The sequence below is a fragment of the Coregonus clupeaformis genome, unplaced genomic scaffold (assembly GCF_020615455.1).
Source record: "Coregonus clupeaformis isolate EN_2021a unplaced genomic scaffold, ASM2061545v1 scaf1765, whole genome shotgun sequence".
In the NCBI taxonomy this organism is placed as follows: domain Eukaryota; kingdom Metazoa; phylum Chordata; class Actinopteri; order Salmoniformes; family Salmonidae; genus Coregonus; species Coregonus clupeaformis.
The window spans coordinates 20606-45087 of record NW_025535219.1 but is presented as its reverse complement, the minus strand read 5'-3'; the positions used below and the strand labels follow the sequence as shown (position 1 = coordinate 45087).

The window sequence follows — 24482 nt, the reverse complement described above, 5'->3', positions numbered from 1 at the left end:
AATAGAATCCTGGGATCAGTGTTTTAGGTTTGTATATTTAGTAACCATAGCAACAGAAACTCCACAGTGGAACACATGGCTGGATGAAATGGTGTCCTCTACAGGGGGTAATGAAAAGAAGAAAAATCAAGGTAAATATGAGTAAACCTGAGAGTATGTTTATTGGTCGTCATTTCCAAACAGCTCATATTTCACATGGACGTAAAAATAACTGGATACATTTAATTTAATAATGTGTAATTTGTGTATATTTAATGCTAACTCTAAAACTAATATTAGCAGGCTAACATAGCATGAGATTTTAGAGGGAAAGTGGGGAAATGTCAGCCTCTGCTTCTGGGGGCTTTAAATTCGGCGGCACCCTCTCTGACTCCTCGTCTTCAGGGGCTTTAAATTCGGCGGCACCCTCTCTGACTCCTCCTCTTCAGGGGGCTTCAAATTCAGAGAGGGTGCCGCCGAATTTAAAGCCCCCTGAAGACGAGGAGTCAGAGAGGGTGCCGCCGAATTTAAAGCCCCCAGAAGCAGAGGCTGAGTCCGATGACGCCCCCAAGCCAAACTTGAAACCCCCTGAGCCGGTGTCAGACAAGGACTGGATACCAAACGACGAGGAACCGAACGCTGAAAGAGACAGAGGATCACATTAATTAACTACTTCAGAATTCTGTATTAAAAAAACTAAACTGTTATCATGAATTTCCTTATCTTAGTTCAGGCTTCACATCTCTCCTCACTAATATAAAAAGATCTTGCTACAATGACAAAGCCCTCTAACGAAGCCTCTATAATACAGAAAGATGGCAGGTGACAGCTGTACGTACCTTTGGGCTCTACTTTAACCCCAGGCTTGTGGGTCTGACAGGCCACACATGCCTGGTCTGCTCCCTTGTTCTGAACACAGCACACGTCACACTCCCACGCTCCCTCTGGCTTCTTGAACTGGGCCCCAAAGCCCAGTAGAGGAGTGGTGCTGACAGGGGCGGGAGTTAGAGATGGAGGCGCTGCCGTCGCTCCTGTTAGGAAGATGATATGAGCGATAAGCAAAAATGTAAACATACATTTGCACCAGATTTCCTTTAAAATACTTTCTTGAAGATCTTTTGATGCAAAATGAACAGTCGGTCAAGATAGCAGTATGGAGACAACAAATTATCTCAACAGGCAACTTCATGAGAAAAAATACCTATAAGCAAGAAAAAGAAAACCCACCAGGTTGTTCTCTCTTCTCATTAGCTGGCTTAGTGCTCATACAGGAAACACACTTGATGTCCTGCACCTTGTTCTGCACCATGCACACGTCACACTCCCACGCACCCTCCGGCTTCTTAAACTTGTCCCCGAAGCCCAGGAGGGGGGCAGCAGCGGGCAGAGTCTTAGCCTCCGAGAAGGCAGGCAGAGTCAGTGTGGCCTTAACTCCAGTCCCAGGCTTGGCTGTCTCACAGGCCACACATTTGACCACTTGAGGCTTGTTCTGAACCAGACAAGTGTCACAGTCCCAGCTTCCCGCAGGCTTTGTGAACAGGGCTCCAAAACCAGCAGCAGTAGTGGTGGTGGTGGTGGTGGAACCCTCCAGCCCGGACACCGTTGCGAAGGGTTTACTGTGGGTCTTTGCTAAAGAAGAGTTTGGTCGTGGGGTCACACAGGCCACACACTTTGTGTCAGTGGGTTTGTTCTGCACCATGCAGACATCACAGTCCCAGGACCCTGTTGGCACTTTGAACAAGTCCCCAAGGGAGGGGGCGGTGGACAGGGCTGGGGTCTCCTGGGGGGCTTTGGGGACAGGGGAGGTCTGAGTAACAGGAACGGCAAACCCTATGGGAAAGAAGAGCTAGGGTTAAAAACCACCCTAAAACCAGATAGAAATATAAAGACACTATTTGAAAATACACTAATTTAAACCCACCATTAAAAAGAGACACATAACACTGTCATGACAGATTACATAAACAGTCATGACAGATCACATGTAGTCCCCTGTAGCTCAGTTGGTAGAGCATGGCGCTTGCAACTCCAGGGTTGTGGGTTCGTTTCCCACGGGGGGGCCAGTATGAAAACGTATGCACTCACTTAACTGTACGTCGCTCTGGATAAGAGCGTCTGCTAAATGACTAAAAATGTTTTTTTTTTTTTAAATAAACAGTCATGACAGATCACATAAACAGTCATGACAGCTGATGGCAGATGACTTGTACGTCTTATAATAGAGATCAGGTCAAGCGTTACTAGAAACGTCAAGATTCTGTATTAATATTTCCGTCATTCTCACCAGGTCCTTTGAGGAGGTCCAGCACACTGCCCTGTTTCAACACCTTGGCTGGTTTAAACGGCCCTTCTATCTCCTCCATGCTCTCACTGGCAGCGTGCTTCACTACAGAGACACCAATGGAAACAACAGAAGAACCATTAGCTATGAAATTGGTTTCCCTTTACATCAAGGCTTGGATCTTGTTCTTATCCAGGAGGTGATCCACGCTTACCTGCTGCCACTACTGGGGTGGCCATCTTCCCGTTGGATAGTGACAGACCCGTTTTCACTACAGGTGCACTGAATGTAAACCCAGACTAAGAGACAGAAGATGGTCAACATCAGTCAGTGCAGTGATCTCACCATTGTGGAATGTCAAAACAGAAACAACGATATTCTGCGGGGGTAACACTCATCACAGCAGGCATACTCAAGCTGCGGTAAAGCTGTGGGACTTACAGATGGGGAGAAGGACGGTGGGCTAGTAGCAGTTGTCATGACAATAGGGGAGGAGAAGGTGAAAGGTGTGGAGGGAGGGGTAGAGGGGGCTGTAGTCAGTGGCACCTGAAAGAAAGACAGACTTCATGGTCATTAGGATGGACACTAAACACATTTGGATACATTCAAATTAAAACAACCGAAGATATCAAAAGTCAATGGCTACGTCCCAAATGGCACCCCTTTCCATAAATAGTCCATTACTTTTAACCAGGGCCCTATGGGGCCAAAAGTAGAGCACTATAAAGGGAATAGGGTGTCCTATGGGACACAGTCAAATGGAGCTGGACGGACCTCGTTAGTGACGGGCTCCTCCAGGACAGGAGTGGAGGTGACAGTGGCAGTGGGCTTGGTGGTGGAGAAGCTAAAGCTGGGCAGACTGATGGAGGTGTTGATAAGTAGAGAGATGGCCGGCAGGGCCGGTAGCTCAGCAATCTGAAGAGAGGAGTCAGAGTGTAGAAAACAGTTAGCAGTACTATACATGAACCAGAATATCTCTACTACACATAGCGGCGTATGGCAATAATTGCCTTGCACAATTAGACAATTATTGTTTCAACCCGACCCCCCCACCCCCACCCACCCACCCACATTTCCAGCCCTGCTCAGAAACATTTCAGAACTAGCCAATAATTTATTGCCTGGATCCCAAACTTCTCGCCAGACAGAATAGGAGAAGGGATCAGAGAGAATAAGAGATGAGCACCCACCTCGTCTTCAGGTCGTTTGGACGAGGGTCGTGTGCTGGTCCTCTCCCTCTTCATCTTCCCTCCTCCTGACCCTGTGCTTCTGGCTGCAGGAGTGCTGGACAGAGGGTAGGTGGGCAGACTGCTGCTTGTGCTTTGAGAAGGACCTGCCACTGCTTCAGGAATCAGAGGGGATTGTCTTGTGGGCTGGAGATGGTGGAGCAAAGGTTAAAGGTTAAACATGAAGCAAAACAAGTCTGGTTCTATGGACTGGCTGTAAATTTGGAAAGCAACTCTTGAATGAAACAACCTTCACATCTATCCAACTACAGCCAACCCAACGGTATATGGACGGGGTTTAAAAGAATCAGCCCAGTGTGTAGTCGCAGTTGGTAGGGCTGGGTGATACTGCCTAAAAATCATATCTAGATTTTTTCAAACTTGTGGGTGATGCACAATATACAGTATAAATATACTTTATTTTTATCTCTAAATAAGCTTTGTTTACATTTACATTTTAGTCATTTAGCAGACGCTCTTATCCAGAGCGACATACAGTTAGTGAGTGCATACATTTTTATTTTTTATTTTTTTCATACTGGCCCCCCAAGGGAATCGAACCCACAACCCTGGCATTGCAAACGCCATCCCTGCCGGCCATTCCCTCCCCTACCCTGGACGACGCTGGGCCAATTGTGCGCCGCCCCATGGGTCTCCCGGTCGCGGCCGGCTACGACAGAGCCTGGATTCGAACCAGGATCTCTAGTAGCACAGTTAGCACTGCGATGCCACTCGGGAGGCGCAGTGGTCTAAGGTCAATACACACTGCAACTCAAACAGTCAGGAATAATCTAATGAATTCAGGGCTTGTAAAATTACACCTAGGCTAAATATAAAGCCTTCCACAACCATAACCTATTTATTTTATCAAAATAGTTTAACCTGCATTTTATTTTTTATTTTTTGCAAATCACTGATCTGGCTTTCAAGTATGTCTATGAAAATGCAATTTTTGTTTAAAAAAAATTACCAGAGCCAAAATTAACACAGGTCTCATAAACAATCTATCAAACACAAGCCCACCTGCTAGTGAGTAGAGAGCTAATCTTTATAACCAACTTGGAGTGGCCTACCTGGATAAGATTATTATTATTGCTCAGAATGAGAATGTCACAAGAATTGTGTTATCTCAATGGTTGAAGTCAACTACTTCTCAAGCTTTGAATAATTCCCAGAGGTTGTTTAATTCATTATTAACTATTAATGTCTCCCGAGTGGCGCAGTGCTAGCTGTGCCACTAGAGATCCTGGTTCGAATCCAGGCTCTGTCGTAGCCGGCCGTGACCGGGAGACCCATGGGGCGGCGCATAATTGTCCCTGCGTCGTCCAGGGTAGGGGAGGGAATGGCCGGCAGGGATGTAGCTCAGTTGGTAGAGCATGGTGTTTGCCACGCCAGGGTTGTGGGTTCAATTCCCACGGGGGGCCAGTATGAAAAATAAAATAATAATGTATGCACTAACTGTAAGTTGCTCTGGATAAGAGCATCTGCTAAAATGACAAAAATGTAAACTAGAGAATTAAAGTCCAATTTCTGCAATGAATCAGTTTCTTTATTCATGAGAGCTCTGGCCTCTCAAGTTCAGAGCCCATCCTTTATACACACACGTCAGACGAAAATCCCACCCACTTTAGGCGGGCTGTATTTTTCCACTGTACACATATTTGTTATCTCAATTCTGCAACATGTTTCATAATATTCTCAGAGCCTAACAGTTTCTCCCCTCCCTGAGTTGGGAGCCTATTTCCCATTATTGGTTTCACAGTTGTCACAAGTTGTCTGTCCTAACTCCTACTTATATTGCTAAATTGTAACACAACGTCATAACCTTAACTTGTCCTACGCACACACATTACTAGATTATAGTCTTATTATTCTAATACATTTCACACCGTTATATAGTTTCAGGGTGGAATACTTTTAGTCACTACTTTTAACATTGTGCTTGAGAAAGAGTTGCAAATTCCTTATATAAAAAGTGTATTTTCATGCTCATAAGCACATTTATAAAATACAGACTAGCCAGCTGGCATAAGTCTGTGGCTAAAATGCTGCTAGCGGTACATGGTACCGCGCGCGACAAACTGAGCATTCATTTCCCACAATCATGTTCATTGATGCTCTCGTTTTAGTAGGGCCTGCTCTGTTATACATGTCGGGAGTTGAGACACAAAAAAGGGTCATTAGAAAGGTTCAGTTCTCGTCCATTATAGTAAAATAATGTCTAAGTGTTTCGGTCTACATATGACCGATTCTGTTGAACCAAACCTCAAATGCAAATAGCGTGTTTAAACTGCCTGTTGTCAGAGGAAGAAGTCATATTTTGTCGTGATGAGCGGCAGGGGCTTGGAGTCTGTGTGCGAGTGGGAAGGTGCAAAGTGCACACAGCAAAGAAGGAGACGAGACCAAAAAGACAGAACGCTCATAAAAACAAACCAATAATTATTGTGATACGGGCATTCAGAACATGAATTCAAATTAATTGAATTAACTTGATATATGGCCCAGCCCTAGTTGCTGGACATCGTAATTGGTCCCGATTCAACATGCAGAAACAGCTATGGACAGTTAGTCGGAGTTGGGGGAAGACTTCAACACATCATCGATAGTTAGCTGTCTGTAGTTGTATGGATGGATGCGTAGAAGCCATTAGCTGACTAATGTGGAGGTGGGGGTCCTCACCGTGTCTCTGGGGGTTCGGGTTAGGCACCCGGGGATCAGAGAGGGCCTGAAGGACATTGAGCGGTTCCCAGACACCGACGCTGATGCTGGGATCACCAGCCTCTGGACTGGTGGGAGGGGAGAGTCCAGCTGTAGGGGAACACAGAAAAGTCAGATAAATACTCAAAACAACATGTCCCATGTACACACGCATACAAACATTTAAAACGCTAACATTTTATTCTCAGCTCTCCAATCCATATATGGCCATTATCCACAGCTGGGTTAATCTGGTCAAATAAAACCCCAGAGGTTTGAATATAATTGCATGTGCCAAATCTTCATCGTACCAAAATGTTTGCATGTCCTTGAACACATAATCCGTTTGAAACCTGACCAGAACCCTGTGCGCCAGCATCCTTACCGTGTGCCTGAGAGGCTGGTGGTATCCCTCAAGGAAAAGGTCCACACCATGATATAGATGGATGTTGTCGAACCATGGTCAAGTGAATGGAGCAGCCCCATTGTCATCCACCCTAAAGAAGGATGGCTCTTTGCGTGTCTGCATGGACTTCCGTAAGGTGAATGCCATCTCCCAGTTTGATGCCTACCCCATGTCCCACATTGATGACTTACTGAAGAAAATAGGTGGAGCTCATTACATCACCACGTTGGATCTCTGCAAAGGGTACTGGCAGGTGCCCCTGGACGAACAGTCCAAGGCCTACACTGCCTTCCGGATGCTGATGGGCCTGTTCCAGTTCAAGGTTATGCAGTTTGGGCTTCATGGGGCCCCTGCAACTTTCCAGAGGCTCATGGACAAGGTCCTCCAGGACTGTGACGATTGCTGTGCTGCCTAGTTGGATGACGTGGTGATCTACAGCCACTCCTGGGAGGAGCACATACAGGGTCTTAGCAGAGTCCTGGGGAAGATCCATGATGCAAGCCTCAGGCTTAACCTCCTGAAGTGTGAGTGGGTAAAACAGGAGACATAGTACCTAGGTTGCCAGCTGGGTAAAAGTAAAGTTCGGCCTCAGGTGGAAAAAGTGGAGTCCTTTAGGAACAGCCCTGAACGCAGAACCAAGACACAGGTGAAGTCCTTCCTAGGTCTGGCAGGGTGGTACCGGAGATTCATTCCCCAGTTCTCCACCATCGCAGTTCCCCTGATCAACCTCACCTCAAAAAGGTGGCCAGCAACCCTGTGAAGTGGACTGAGGAGTGTGAGGAAGCGTTCATGACGCTGAAAAAACACCTGTGCTCATCCCGTTCTCCAGAGCCCTGATTTTCAGAAGAGGTTTCTCGTACAGGTGGACGCGTCAGCTGTGGGAATTGGAGCTCTACTGCCCCAAGGGGAGCCATGAGAGGAGCTCCCAGTGCTGTACCTGAGTCGGAAGCACTTGCCCAGGGAAACCAGGTATTCAACCATGGAGAAGGAGTGTCTGGCTATAAAGTGAGCACTAGACAGCCTCCGGTACTACCTTCTTTCCCAGGTTTGAAATGCCATAATGTCAGCTGTCAGTGTCAAGAGATATTGTATTGGGTTTTTGAAGATAAACACTAGCTGGGCAATATGGACCAAAATCCATATCCCGATAAATTGACTGAATTACCACAATAACTAGAACGATACGTTTATAACAATGTGCACCAGGTATTTTTTAAAATATTACCCTTAAAATTACTACTACTTTAGCCCTTTTCGCACAAGACTATTATTACTAGAGAACGTTGGTTATGTAATTATTACTCAAGAATGTCCGTTATTCCAGAGGACGATTCGGACAGGATTCGTTTTTCCAAACTGCTCCCTGTAATTCTTACCTTTCTTTCAATAAATTGACAGTTATGACGGAAGCCTGGAGATTTTTTTCTAGGTGATAACAGGGCTACACTGATAACTCGAGCTTGGTTCCCACATTTCTAAACCATACCAAACCATCTTTGGTATAGTGTAGCCATAATATTTCAAATGAGGAAGTGTGCTCATAATCATTTGAATATTTTAGCGATCCGCGATACGTCCAAATGCTCCCCCCAGCCTTCACACATTTCTCTCAAAACACAGGGATGTCGATTCACACGGGACTAGTATTATCAGAGGACCTTGGAGTTCACCAAAAAACAGTAGGTTATTCTGGCTGGAATTGTTACTCTCCAGCCATTTAAGCATTACTGACATGGCAGATTCGGCCGGGACTAAAACCACAGATGTGGTGTTTTGTGCTCGTGCACATACATTACCCGACCTCCCACAGCAAAGTAATCCCGTCCGAATAGGGCTTTTGACTGTGGTCGCTATCAATTGTCCCATTCACAATCACCCATATTAACAAACATATTTAATTTCAAACCTTTCTCTAGAAGGGTCCTATAGGTTATTTATCGTAATGAACGAGATCAGCAAAATGTCCACGATAAAGGGTCGGTGTCTCTTACAAACACTTACCCGTTTTTTTTGGGCCTGGAAATGTGAACGGTCTAGAGTGCTGCCATCCAGGGACTGCAGGACATAAGAGAAAGAAATGTGAGCTAAGTAACAATGACGACCATTGAGAATTTTAAAAAAAGAGAAATTCATAACACATACTGTTGACAAGGGAGAGGACACTGTAGAGGGGATTCTCTTGGCATCCTGTTAAAGACAAACAAACAAATGATGCATTTGTTAACATAAATAACTTTCTACAGAGACATTTACCATAGATTGATAGCCAAGTTGACTCCACAGGAGGTTGGTGGCACCTTAATTGGGGAGGACGGGCTTGTGGTAATGACTGGAGCGGAGTAGGTGGAAAGGTATCAACAACATCAAACACATGGTTTCCATGGTTTCCAGGTGTTTGATGCCATTCCATTCGCTCCATCCAGCCATTATTATGAGCCGTTCTCCCCACAGCAGCCTCCACTGGTTGAAATGTATACATTATTTCCTTGTGCGGATTCACCACTTCAAATGGCTTCTCCAGAAATAAAGAAATGTAGGCCTAACAGCTGACACTAATACTATTTACACAGAGGATCTATACAACACATCTCTATCAGACGGTTCTGTAGCCATTGTGCCAAGCTGAAATGGCCCCTGTTCATGCGAATCTGAGGGTTCCATATTTAATTCAACGTAAACGACTTTATTGGTACGCACAGCGAGGGGGCTGGACATGCGCTCCAGGGACTGTAGGATGCGTCGGGCGGTAGCGCTGGTCACCCCACAGGGCTGAGCCCCAGCAGGCTTAGCCTTGATCTGTCTCCGCAATGGAGCCTAGAGGGTGAAATACACATCCATCAATAACATTCTATTTACATAGAGAAGCACTTTTTACAAACCCAATTACCACAAAGTGATTAACGGCAAACATGGTTTGAATGAATGCCAAGTTAATGAAATAGCACTGGTGGAAATGCAGAGCATCAAACAGCTCAGGGGTTGTGTTTCCACGGAAAAAAATGATAAAATACATAAGATATCTTGCTGTGTTTTGTAAATGCAGATCTAAAATGCTTCTTACTGTAATTTCTGCCCAGAATCAGACTAATTTTGTGCTTCAGTTGCACTTCTCCACTCGAATGAGAATTCACAAACGGGCATTCTATCAGTAGACAGCGCAGTAGTGGAAGTTGGGGAGGAGCTGTTAACAGTAGTGGAAGTTGGGGAGGAGCTGTTAACAGTAGTGGAAGTTGGGGAGGAGCTTTTAACAGTAGTGGAAGTTGGGGAGGAGCTGTTAACAGTAGTGGAAGTTGGGGAGGAGCTGTTAACAGTAGTGGAAGTTGGGGAGGAGCTGTTAACAGTAGTGGAAGTTGGGGAGGAGCTGTTAACAGTAGTGGAAGTTGGGGAGGAGCTGTTAACAGTAGTGGAAGTTGGGGAGGAGCTGTTAACAGTAGTGGAAGTTGGGGAGGAGCTGTTAACAGTAGTGGAAGTTGGGGAGGAGCTTTTAACAGTAGGAGAAGTTGGGGACATATTGGTTGGGCTAGCGGTCCCAGAGGTACTTGATGATGGCCACCCTCTCGTGCCTGAAGAACCAGGAGGCTTGTAGAAGGTTCCGGGTGGAGGCTGCAGAGTCCGTGGTTGTCTGAACGTTATGGGGGAGTTGGTAGAGGTTCTAGTCTCCCCACCATCTCCAGCAGCAGAGTTAGACCTACCCTTAGTATCCTCTCTGTCTCCTCTGGACGTCTGGCCAGCCTTCGCCGACACTGTGGAAGGGCTGTTGGGGAATATGGTGCTGACACTACTACTGGATGGGAGAGCAGAGCTGGTCGGCCCAGATACGGACGATTGTGTCGGTATCGTCGGCTGCTTCCCTGTTGGCTGTGTTCCGGGGCCCGTACCGGCCGGCGATAAATTAGCCACGATCATGGCGGTGCGTGGCGTGACGTCATAGTGTTTGTACTTCCTGTCCCAGGTCCTACGCTGCATGGCCTGGGGGTCGATGAAGGGTGTGATATAATAGGTACTGACCCTTGACCCCCCACCAATCCGAGGCTTCTCCTTCTCCGGCTCGGCCAACTCCATGATGGTGTCAGCAGTGGGATCTAACATGGCGGCGTCGTTGGTGTTCTGGCTGTTCCTCTCAACGACCTGAGAGATGAGATTGTACTTTATTAATCCCCATGAAGGGAAACACTCTAGGTTTATCACACTTACAGCCATTGGAAAAAAAAAGCAATACTACACAACATTAAAAACAAATCACAAGACAATTCCAGTATATTGTCCTAAAAAACTATTGATGGGTGTTGACCTGGGAGGGGTTGGGGAGGGGCAGGCGCTCCAAGGGCATGCTGATTGGTCGGGACACCCTTCTAGAGCGCTGTTGGACCCGAGGGGCCATAGAGGAGAAGGAGGAGGTAGAGGAGGAGAGGTTGATGCTGGGACGTCCAAACACAAGTGTAGACCTCTGGACCAATGGGACAAAACAGACAGGAATCAGCTGTCGATGTTGACGCCTAAAACTCTGACACAATGATGTTGAAGCTGCAACGTTGATTAATCTGCACTGTCCCTGTCAAATACATCTCATAACTAACTGACTGACTCTCTCACTCAGAAACAAACCTTGGGAGCGCCAGCAGCAGCAGAGCCGACACCACTGAGTCTCTCCAGGGCTGTTAACTCTCTCCTGTCTGGTCCTGTCCTGTCTGGTCCTGTCCTGTCCGGTCCTGTCCTGTCTGGTCCTGTCCTGTCTGGTCCTGTCCTGTCTGGTCCTGTCCTGTCCGGTCCTGTCCTTCCTGTCGTCACCCCTCTCACCTCATCCAGGATATTAGAGGACAAGTGCCTCTTGTAGACTTTGGCGCTCTGCTTGGAAACAAACAAAATGGTTAGGAATGATGAAGAACCACAACAGTCAATTGATTCTTATCAAGGTGGGTCAATCTTTACATACAATCTTATACACTCCATACAATTTGATTGGTTTAATAAATAACCCACAAAGTGATGCTAGTTTTAACTGCTCGTCAGACTCTAGTTCATCTCCTCGCCTCTGCAGTGGCTCTGACGTTCACAGAAATGATTGAACCATTCAAAGACACTTGGACCTCCTCACCTCCTTGATGTCAAGCAGGGAGGTGGACTGGCGGCTGAGTCTCTGCTCCTCCTGAGGGGTGAGTCGGGGGGAGGTATGGCCCGCCGTGGAGGTGGTGGTAGGTGAGGAGGAGGAGGAGGAGGAGGAGGAGACGGGGCTGGCCACGTCAAAGATCATCTGGAAGTGACGTACCAGCAACTCCACCATCAGTGCCTGGGAGGGGAGGAGGAAAGTGACAGGTGAATAAAGGGGCAAAAACTAAGTTGATCATTTTGATTTGTAAAGTCACAGGCAACACTGTTATGATAATAATAGATTTAGTGGTTTTCATTACAAGAAGAATCGTGAATTATTGATTGGTTAGGGTTAGGTTAGGTTAGGTCTCCAGGTACATACCTGGCAGGGTTAGGATTAATCTCCAGGTACATACCTGGTAGGGTTAGGGTTCGTTTCCAGGTACATAAAGTGAGGGAAATAAGTATTTGATCCCCTGCTGATTTTGTACGTTTGCCCACTGACAAAGAAATGATCAGTGAGAGACAGAATAACAACAAAAAAATCCATAAAAACGCATGTCAAAAATTTTATAAATTGATTTGCATTGTAATGAGGGAAATAAGTATTTGAACAACTCTCAATCAGAAAGATTTCTGGCTCCCAGGTGTCTTTTATACAGGTAACGAGCTGAGATTAGGAGCACACTCTTAAAGGGAGTGCTCCTAATCTCAGCTTGTTACCTGTATAAAGACACCTGTCCACAAAGCAATCAATCAATCAGATTCCAAACTCTCCACCATGGCCAAGACCAAAGAGCTCTCCAAGGATGTCAAGGACAAGATTGTAGACCTACACAAGGCTGGAATGGGCTACAAGACCATCGCCAAGCAGCTTGGTGAGAAGGTGACAACAGTTGGTGCGATTATTCGCAAATGGAAGAAACACAAAATAACTGTCAATCTCCCTCGGCTTGGGGTTCCATGCAAGATCTCACCTCGTGGAGTTGCAATGATCATGAGAACGGTGAGGAATCAGCCCAGAACTACACGGGAGGATCTTGTCAATGATCTCAAGGCAGCTGGGACCATAGTCACCAAGAAAACAATTGGTAACACACTACGCCGTGAAGGACTGAAATCCTGCAGCGCCCGCAAGGTCCCCCTGCTCAAGAAAGCACATTTACAGGCCAGTCTGAAGTTTGCCAATGAACATCTGAATGATTCAGAGGAGAACTGGGTGAAAGTGTTGTGGTCAGATGAGACCAAAATCGACCAAAATCGAGCTCTTTGACATCAACTCAACTCGCCGTGTTTGGAGGAGGAGGAATGCTGCCTATGACCCCAAGAACACCATCCCCACCGTCAAACATGGAGGTGGAAACATTATGCTTTGGGGGTGTTTTTCTGCTAAGGGGACAGGACAACTTCACCGCATCAAAGGGACGATGGACGGCGCCGTGTACCGTCAAATCTTGGGTGAGAACCTCCTTCCCTCAGCCAGGGCATTGAAAATGGGTCGTGGATGGGTATTCCAGCATGACAATGACCCAAAACACACGGCCAAGGCAACAAAGGAGTGGCTCAAGAAGAAGCACATTAAGGTCCTGGAGTGGCCTAGCCAGTCTCCAGACCTTAATCCCATAGAAAATCTGTGGAGGGAGCTGAAGGTTCAAGTTGCCAAAAGTCAGGCTCGAAACCTTAATGACTTGGAGAAGATCTGCAAAGAGGAGTGGAACAAAATCCCTCCTGAGATGTGTGCAAACCTGGTGGCCAACTACAAGAAACGTCTGACCTCTGTGATTGCCAACAAGGGTTTTGCCACCAAGTACTAAGTCATGTTTCAAATACTTATTTCACTCATTACAATGCAAATCAATTTATAACATTTTTGACATGCGTTTTTCTGGATTTTTTTGTTGTTAGTCTGTCTCTCACTGTTGAAATAAACCTACCATCAAAATTATAGACTGATCATGTCTTTGTCAGTGGGCAAACGTACAAAATCAGCAGGGGATCAAATACTTTTTTCCCTCACTGTACCTGTCAGGGTTAGGGTTAGTCTACAGGTACAGTTGAAGTCGGAAGTTTAAATACACCTTAGACAAATACATTTAAAAACTCAGTTTTTCACAATTCCTGACATATAATCCTTGTAAATATTCCCTGTCTTAGGTCAGTTAGGATCACCACTTTATTTTAAGAATGTGAAATGTCAGAATAATAGTAGAGAAAATGATTTATTTCAGCTTTTATTTCTTTCATCACATTCCCAGTGGGTCAGAAGTTGACATACACTCAATTAGTATTTGGTAGCATTGCCTTTCAATTGTTTAACTTGGGTCAAACGTTACGGGTAGCCTTCCACAAGCATCCCACAATAAGTTGGGTGAATTTTGGCCCATTCCTCCTGACAGAGCTGGTGTAACTGAGTCAGGTTTGCAGGCCTCCTTGCTCGCACACGCTTTTTCAGTTCTGCCCACACATTTTCTATAGGATTGAGGTTAGGTCTTTGTGATGGCCACTCCAATACCTTGACTTTGTTGTCCTTAAACCATTTTGGCACAACTTTGAAAGTATGCTTGGGGTCATTGTCCATTTGGAAGACCCATTTGCGACAAAGCTTTAACTTCCTGACTGATGTCTTGAGATGTTGCTTCAATATATCCACATAATTTTCCTTCCTCATGATGCCATCTATTTTGTGAAGTGTACCAGTCCCTCCTGCAGCAAAGCACCACCACAGCATGATGCTGCCACCCCCATGCTTCACGGATGGGATGGTATTCTTCGGCTTGCAAGCTACCCCCTTTTTCCTCCAAACATGAAGATGGTCATTATGGCCAAACAGTTCTATTTTTGTTTCATCAGACCAGAGGAAATTTCTCCAAAAAGTACAATCTTCCTTGGCCTCTTCCTTGCTGAGTGGCCTTTCAGGTTATGTCGATATAGGACTCGTTTTACTGTGGATATAGATACTTTTGTACCTGTTTCCTCCAGCATCTTCACAAGGTCCTTTGCTGTTGTTCTGGGATTGATTTGCACTTTTCGCACCAAAGTACGTTCACCTCTAGGAGACAGAACGTGTCTCCTTCCTGAGCGGTATGATGGCTGCGTGGTCCCATGATGTTTATACTTGCGTACTATTGTTTGTACAGATGAACGTGGTACCTTCAGGCATTTGGAAGTTGCTCCCAAGGATGAACCAGACTTGTGAAGGTCTACAATTGTTTTTCTGAGGTCTTGGCTGATTTCTTTTGATTTTCCCTTGATGTCAAGCAAAGAGGCACTGAGTTTGAAGGTAGGCCTTGAAATACATCCACAGGTACACCTCCAATTGACTCAAATTATGTCAATTAGCCTATCAGAAGCTTCTAAAGCCATGACATCATTTTCTGGAATTTTCCAAGTTGTTTAAAGGCACAGTCAACTTAGTGTATGTAAACTTCTGACCTACTGAAATTGTGATACAGTGAATTATAAGTGAAATAATCTGGCTGTAAACAATTGTTGGAAGAATTACTTGTGTCATGCACAAAGTAGATGTCCTAACCGACTTGCCAAAACTATAGTTTGTTAACAAGAAATTTGTGGAGTGGTTGAAAAACTAGTTTTAATGACTCCAACCTAACTGTATGTAAACTTCCGACTTCAACTGTACATACCTGGTAGGGTTAGGGTTAGTCTCGGTACATACACTGCATTAGGAAAGTATTCAGACCCCTTCACTTTTTCCACATTTTGTTACGTTACAGCCTTATTCTAAAATGGATTAAATAAAACATTTTCCTCATCAATCTACACACAATACCCCATTTTTAGAAATGTTTGCAAACGTATTAAAAATAAAAAACCTTATTTACATAAGTATTCAGACCCTTTGCTATGAGACTCGAAATTGAGCTCAGGTGCATCCTGTTTCCATTGATCATCCTTGAGATGTTTCTGCAACTTGATTGGAGTCCATCTGTGGTAAATTCAATTGATTGGACATTATTTGGAAAGGCACACACCTGTCTATATAAGGTCTCACAGTTGGCAGTGCATGTCAGAGCAAAAACCAAACCATGAGGTCGAAGGAATTGTACGTAGAGCTCCGAGACAGGATTGTGTCGAGGCACAGATCTGGGGAAGGGTACCAAAACATTTCTGCAGCATTGAAGGTCCCCAAGAACACAGTGGCCTCCATCATTCATAAATGGAAGAAGTTTGCAACCACCAAGACTCTTCCTAGAGCACATGACACCTGCATTACCTGTTTGGGGTTTTAGGTTTCTGTACAGCACTTCGAGATATTAGCTGATGTATGAAGGGCTATATAAAAATAAAATTGAATTGAAAAAATTGAATGACAGCCAGCTTGGAGTTTGCCAAAAGGCACCTAAAGGACTCTCAGACTATGAGAAACAAGATTCTCTAGTCTGATGAAACCAAGATTGAACTCTTTGGCCTGAATGCAAAGCGTCACATCTGGAGGAAACCTGGCACCATCCCTACGGTGAAGCATGGTGGTGGCAGCATCATGATGTGGGGATGATATTTTCAGCAGCAGGGACTGGGAGACTAGTCAGGATCGAGGGAAAGATGAATGGAGCAAAGTACAGAGAGATCCTTGATGAAAACCTGCTCCAGAGTGCTCAGGACCTCAGACTGGGGCGAAGGTTCACCTTCCAACAGGACAATTACCCTAAGCACACAGCCAAGACATCGCAGGTGTGGCTTCGGGAAAAGTCTCTGAATGTCCTTGAGTGGCCCAGCCAGAGCCCGGACTTGAACCCGATTGAACATCTCTGGAGAGACCTGAAAATAGCTGTGCAGTGACGCTCCCCATCTAACCTGACAGAGCTTGAGAGGATCTGCAGAGAAGAATGGGAGAAACTCCCCAAATGCAGGTGTGCCAAGCTTGTAGCGTCATACCCAAGAAGACTTGAGGCTGTAATCCCTGCCAAAGGTGCTTCAACAAAGTACTGAGTAAAGGGTCTGAATACTTATAAATTTGCAAAAATTTATTAAAACCTGTTTTGGCTTAGTTATTATGGGCTATTGTGTGTAGATTCATGAGGGGGAAAAAACAATTTAATCCATTTTAGAACAAGGCTGTAACATAACAAAATGTGGAAAAAGTGAAGGGGATACTTTCCAAATGCACAGTACAGTCGGGGTCAAATGTTTTGAGAATGACACAAGTATTAGTCTTCACAAAGTTTGTTGCTTCAGTGTTAGGAGATATTTTTGTCAGATGTTACTATGTATACTGAAGTATAATTACAAGCATTCCATAAGTGTCAAAGGCTTTTATTGACAATTACATTAAGTTTATGCAAAGAGTCAATATTTTCAGTGTTGACCCTTCTTTTTCAAGACCTCTGCAATCCGCCCTGGCATGCTGTCAATTAACTTCTGGGCCACATCCTGACTGATGGCAGCCCATTCTTGCATAATCAATGCTTGGAGTTTGTGGGTTTTTGTTTGTCCACCCGCCTCTTGAGGATTGACCACAAGTTCTTAATGGGATTAAGGTCTGGGGAGTTTCCTGGCCATGGACCCAAAGTTTTGTTCCCCGAGCCACTTAGTTATCACGTTTGCCTTATGGCAAGGTGCTCCATCATGCTGGAAAAGGCATTGGTCATCACCAAACTGTTCTTGGATGGTTGGGAGAAGTTGCTCTGGAGGATGTGTTGGTACCATTCTTTATTCATGGCTGTGTTCTTAAGCAAAATTGTGAGTGAGCCCACTCCCTTGGTTGAGAAGCAACCCCACACATGAATGGTCTCAGGATGCTTTACTGTTGGCATGACACAGGACTGATGGTAGCGCTCACCTTGTCTTCTCCAGACAAGGTGTTTTCCGGATGCCCCAAACAATCAGAAAGGAGATTCATCAGAGAAAATGACTTTACCCCAGTCCTCACTGTGCGTGCAGATGCACTCACACCTACCTGCTGCCATTCCTGAGTAAGCTCTGCACTGGTGGTGCCCCGATCCCGCAGCTGAATCAACTTTAGGAGACGGTCCTGGCGCTTGCTGGACTTTCTTGGGCGCCCTGACGCCTTCTTCACAACAATTGAACCTCTCTCCTTGAAGTTCTTGACGATCCGATAAATGGTTGATTTAGGTGCAATCTTACTAGCAGCAATATCCTTGCCTATGAAGCCCTTTTTGTGCAAAGCAATGATGACGGCGCGTGTTTCCTTGCAGGTAACCATGGTTAACAGAGGAAGAACAATGATTTCAAGCACCACCCTCCTTTTAAAGCTTCCAGTCTGTTATTCTAACTCAATCAGCATGTCAGAGTGATCTCCAGCCTTGTCCTCGTCAACACTCTCACCTGTGTTAACGAGAGAATCACTGACATGATGGCAGCTGGTCCTTTTGTGGCACGACTGAAATGCAGTGGAAATGTTTTTGGGGGATTCAATTCATTTTCATGCCAAAGAGGGACTTTGCAATTAATTGCAAATCATCTGATCGCTCTTCATGACATTCTGGAGTATATACAAATTGCCATCATCAAAACTGAGGCAGCAGACTTTGTGTAAATTAGTATTTGTGTCATTCTCAAAACTTTTGACCACGACTGTACACACCTGGTAGGGTTAGGGGTCGTCTACAGGTACATACCTGGTAGGGTTAGGGGTCGTCTACAGGTACACACCTGGTAGGGTTAGGATTAGTCTACAGGTACACACCTGGTAGGGTTAGGGGTCGTCTACAGGTACACACCTGGTAGGGTTAGGGGTCGTCTACAGGTACACACCTGGTAGGGTTAGGGTTAGTCTACAGGAACTAATCTGGTAGGGTTAGGATTAGTCTACAGGTACACACCTGGTAGGGTTAGGGGTCGTCTACAGGTACACACCTGGTAGGGTTAGGATTAGTCTACAGCAACTCACCTGGTAAGGGTAATCAACCAGAGAGGACAGGGAGACCTCTGCATCAGTCTGTCGTGGTTTGACCAGCGTAGGGCCGAAGATAATGCCCAGGTTACTGGCTGTCATCTTGTTCTCCCCTGCCTGCTCTGTCACTCTGAGAGAAGAGGTACATATTAATACAATATTAACACATTAAGTAAGAAAAAAATTTTCTAATAATATTTAGAGATGAAAGATAATATTACGATTTCATAATTTCTGTCACTCTGGGGGAGAGATTGGTGTCAACTACATACAGTGCCGTCTGAAAGGGATACTGCTTGATTTATTCCACGTGTTACAGTCTGAATAAAAAATGGATTGAATGGATTCTTTTTTCTCACCCATCTACACACAATACCCCATAATGAAAAACGTGTTTTTAGATTTTATTCCTCACATTTATTTAAATGAAAAACAGAAATATCTCATTTACATACACTACCGTTCAAAAGTTTGGGGTCACTTAGAAATGTCCTTGTTTTTGTAAGAAAAGCAATTTTTTTGTCCATTAAAATAACATCAAATTGATCAGAAATACAGTGTAGACATTGTTAATGTTGTAAATGGCTATTGTAGCTGGAAACTGCTGATTTTTTATGGAATATCTACATAGGCGTACAGAGGCCCATTATCAGCAACCATCAGTCCTGTGTTCCAATGGCACGTTGTGTTTGCTAATCCAAGTTTATCATTTTAAAAGGCTAATTGATCATTAGAAAGCCCTTTTGCAATTATGTTGAAAACTGTTGTGCTGATTAAAGAAGCAATACAACTGGCCTTCTATCTGGAGCGTCAGCAATTGTGGGTTTGATTACAGGCTCAAAATGGCCAGAAACAAAGAACTCTCTTCTGAAACTCGTCAGTCTATTCTTGTTCTGAGAAATGAAGGCTATTCTATGCGAGAAATTGCCAAGAAACTGAATATCATTAAATAGTACCAGCAAAACACCAGTCTCAACGTCAACAGTGAAGAGGCGACTCCGGGATGCTGACCTTCTAGGCAGTTGCAAAGAAAAAGCCATATCTCAGACTGGCCAATAAAAGATGGGCAGTCTGAGATATGGCTTTTTCTTTGCAACTCTGCCTAGAAGGTCAGCATCCCGGAGTCGCCGCTTCACTGTTGACGTTGAGACTGGTGTTTTGCTGGTACTATTTAATGATATTCAGTTTCTTGGCAATTTCTCGCATAGAATAGCCTTCATTTCTCAGAACAAGAATAGACTGACGAGTTTCAGAAGAAAGTTATTTGTTTCTGGCCATTTTGAGCCTGTAATCGAACCCACAATTGCTGATGCTCCAGATACTCAACTAGTCTCAAGAAGACCAGTTTTATTGCTTCTTCAGCACAACAGTTTTCAGCTGTGCTAACATAATTGCAAAAGGGTTTTCTAATGATCAATTAGCCTTTTAAAATGATAAACTTGGATTAGCAAACACAACGTGCCATTGGAACACAGGACTGATGGTTGCTGATAATGGGCCTCTGAGGGAAAAAAGTATTTGATCCCCTGCTGATTTTGTAAGTTTGCCCACTGACAAAGACATGATCAGTCTATAATTTTAATGGTAGGTTTATTTGAACAGTGAGAGACAGAATAACAACAAACAAATCCAGAAAAACGCATGTAAAAAATGTTATAAATTGATTTGCATTGTAATGAGGGAATACATGTTAGAATTACCTTTGGCAGTGATTACAGCTGTGAGTCTTTCTGGGTAAGTCTCTAAGAACTTTCCACACCTGGATTGTACAATATTTGCAAATTATTCTTTCAAAAATTCTTCAAGTTCTGTCAAGTTGGTTGTTGATCATTTCTTGACAGCCATTTTCACGTCTTGCCACAGATTTTCAAGCCGATTTACGTAAAAACTGTAACTAGGCCACTCAGGAACATTCAATGTTGTCTTGGTAAGCAACTCCAGTGTAGATTTGGCCTTGTGTTTTAGGTTACTGTCCTACTGAAAGGTTAATTTGTCTCCCAGTGCCTGTTGGAAAGCAGACTGAACCAGGTTTTCCTCTAGGATTATTCCTGTGGTTAGCTCTATTCCATTTATTTTTATCCTAAAAAACTCCCCCTAGTCCTTGATGATGACAAGCATACCCATAACATGATGCTGCCACCACCATGCTTGAAAATAGGAAGAGTGGTACTCAGTTATGTCTTGTGCTGGATTCACCCCCAAAACATAACACTTTGTATTCAGGACATAAAGTTAATTTCTTTGCCACATTTTTTGCAATTTCACGCAAACAGGATGCATGTTTTGGAATATTTTTATTCTGTACAGGCTTCCTTCTTTTCACTCTGTCATTTAGGTTAGTACTGTGGAGTAACTACAATGTTGTTGATCCATCCTCTGTTTTCTCCTATCTTAGCCAACTCTGTAACTGTTTTAAAGTCATTATTGGCCTCATGGTGAAATCGGTTTCCTTCCTCACCTGTGTTGAATCTGTGTTTGAAATTCCCTGCTCGACTGAGGGACCTTTCAGATAATTGTATGTGTGGCATACAGAGATGAGGTAGTCATTCAAAAATGATGTTAAACACTATTATTGCTCACAGTCTATGCAACTTATTACGTGACTTGTTAAGCAAATGTTTACTCCTGAATGTATTTACTTATTGACAAAAAACATTTCAGCTTTTCATTTTTATTTCATTTGTAAACATTTCTAAAAACATAATTCCACTTTGACATTATGGGATTGTGTGTAGGCCAGTGACACAATATCTCAATTTAATCCATTTTAAATGATATATACCCATCTCTTACCTGTGTAGGTGTGCTGTGAGGAAGCGTAGGGTCCTGTAGTGTGCAGGAGGCAGCTGTCGTAACAGGTCTCTAATCTTAAACAGGACTCTGTTGAGTTTGATACTGGGCTGGTTGGGGAGCTCTCCTCCAGGCTGGCTGGTTCTCAGGGGAGGCTGCTCTCCCTCTACCGCAGGCTGGGTGCCTCCTGGTCGGGGTTGTTCTCCCCCTGGCTGCCCCTGGCTCTTGGTCTGGTTCTGGAGGGCCCTGGCTGCAGCCTTCTCCTCTATGATCACCGCCTGGCTCTCCTTGGCCAGCCCGATGAAATCATTATAGTAACGGTACAGGATCAGTGGCTCTGGTAACTACAGAAGATAGAAATCAATCAAAGTAATCAATCAATATCTTTGGGAAATGTGTTGTACATTATTACATAAGAATGATCTAGCGGTGTAAAACTAGGATGCTCTTTATCACCATTTTAATTAGACTCTCCCACCTGTCTCAGGTAGAGTTTGAGCACGTTGCCGATGTCGTGGGGTGAGAGGTCAGAGAGCTCAACCAGGTCCTTGCCATTCTCAAACGCCTGGCACAGCTTCTCCACGCGAGACTTGGCCCCGTTCACACGGTAGATTCCCTGGACAAGAACACACAATACACCAGATCCCCAACATCACAGCCATGACATATACCCTGTGGACAGATACCATGACATATACCATGACATATACCCTGGACAGATACCATGACATATACCCTGGACAGATACCATGACATATACCCTGGACAGATACCAAGACATATACCCTGGACAGATACCATGACATATACCCTGGACAGATACCATGACATATACCCTGGACAGATACCATAACATATACCCTGGACAGATACCATGACATATACACTGGACAGATACCATGACATATACCCTGGACAGATACCATGACATATACCCTGGACAGATACCAAGACATTTACCCTGGACAGATACCATAACATATACACTGGACAGATACCATGACATATACCCTGGACAGATACAATGACATATACCCTGGACAGATACCATGACATATACCCTGGACAGATACCATGACATATACCCTGGACAGATACCATGACATATACACTGGACAGATACCATGACATATACCCTGGACAGATACCATGACATATACCATGGACAGATACCATGGCATATACCCTGGACAGATACCATGACATATACCCTGGACAGATACCATGACATATACCCTGGACAGATACCAGTGACATATACCCTGGACAGATACCATGACATATACACCCCTGGACAGATAACATGACATATACCCTGGACAGATACCATGACATATACCCTGGACAGATACCATGACATATACCCTGGACAGATACAATGACATATACCCTGGACAAATACCATGACACTATACCATGGACAGATACCAACATATACCCTGGACAGATACCATAACATATACCCTGGACAGATACAATGACATATACCCTGGACAGATACCAGACATATACCCTGGACAGATACCATGACATATACCCTGGACAGATACCATGACATATACCCTGGACAGATACAATGACATATACCCTGGACAGATACCATGACATATACCATGGACAGATACCATGACATATACCCTGGACAGACACTACACATATACCATGGGACAGATACCATGACATATACCCTGGACAGATACCATGACCATATACCTGGACAGATACCAAGACATTTACCCTGGACAGATACCAAGACATATACCCTGGACAGATACCATGACATATACCCTGGACAGATACCATGACATATACCCTGGACAGATACCATGACATATACCCTGGACAGATACCATAACATATACCCTGGACAGATACCATGACATATACACTGGACAGATACCATGACATATACCCTGGACAGATACCATGACATATACCCTGGACAGATACCAAGACATTTACCCTGGACAAATACCATAACATATACACTGGACAGATACCATGACATATACCCTGGACAGATACAATGACATATACCTGGACAGATACCATGACATATACCCTGGACAGATACCAATGACATATACCCTGGACAGATACCATGACATATACACTGGACAGATACCATGACATATACCCTGGACAGATACCATGACATAATACCATGGACAGATACCATGGCATATACCCTGGACAGATACCATGACATATACCTGGACAGATACCATGACATATACCCTGGACAGATACCATGACATATACCCTGGACAGATACCATGACATATACCCTGGACAGATAACATGACATATACCCTGGACAGATACCATGACATATACCCTGGACAGATACCATGACATATACCCTGGACAGATACAATGACATATACCCTGGACAGATACCATGACATATACCATGGACAGATACCATGACATATACCCTGGACAGATACCATAACATATACCCTGGACAGATACAATGACATATACCCTGGACAGATACCATGACATATACCCTGGACAGATACCATGACATATACCCTGGACAGATACCATGACATATACCCTGGACAGATACAATGACATATACCCTGGACAGATACCATGACATATACCATGGACAGATACCATGACATATACCCTGGACAGATACCATAACATATACCATGGACAGATACCATGACATATACCCTGGACAGATACCATGACATATACCCTGGACAGATACCAAGACATTTACCCTGGACAGATACCAAGACATATACCCTGGACAGATACCATGACATATACCCTGGACAGATACCATGACATATACCCTGGACAGATACCATGACATATACCCTGGACAGATACCATGACATATACCCTGGACAGATACCAAGACATTTACCATGGACAGATACCATGACATATACCCTGGACAGATACCAAGACATATACCCTGGACAGATACAATGACATATACCCTGGACAGATACCATGACATATACCCTGGACAGACACCATAACATATACCCTGGACAGATACCAAGACATTTACCCTGGACAGATACCATGACATATACCCTGGACAGATACCATGACATATACCCTGGACAGATACCATGACATATACCCTGGACAGATACCATGACATATAGTTAC

General features: G+C 44.4%; 1 protein-coding gene across 1 annotated transcript; it reads right to left on the bottom strand.

Annotated features, from left to right (window-relative positions):
* Positions 1–350: 350 nt before the first annotated feature.
* Positions 351–22097, bottom strand: LOC121558875 (nuclear pore complex protein Nup153). The gene is made up of 20 exons (XM_045218743.1): positions 22077–22097; positions 21820–21957; positions 21345–21685; positions 18549–18681; positions 11685–11876; positions 11195–11434; positions 10881–11036; positions 10598–10717; positions 9287–9403; positions 8732–8776; positions 8591–8644; positions 6166–6294; positions 3451–3633; positions 3035–3175; positions 2702–2806; positions 2475–2559; positions 2264–2365; positions 1207–1809; positions 819–1010; positions 351–618 (listed from the first exon to the last, which is right to left on the bottom strand). The coding sequence occupies exons 1-20, from the start codon at positions 22095–22097 to the stop codon at positions 425–427; spliced, it is 3291 nt and encodes a 1096-aa protein (XP_045074678.1). The 3' UTR covers positions 351–424.
* Positions 22098–24482: the final 2385 nt, after the last annotated feature.

Excerpts from the sequence above, each read along its gene's own strand:
- LOC121558875 (XM_045218743.1), bottom strand. The coding sequence starts at position 22,097 with ATGTCATGGTATCTGTCCAGG. Across the intron at positions 3,634-6,165 it reads CCCGAACCCCCAGAGACACG|CCCACAAGACAATCCCCTCT; the intron begins GTGAGGACCCCC and ends CACCATCTCCAG. Across the intron at positions 619-818 it reads GGTTAAAGTAGAGCCCAAAG|CGTTCGGTTCCTCGTCGTTT; the intron begins GTACGTACAGCT and ends TGTCTCTTTCAG.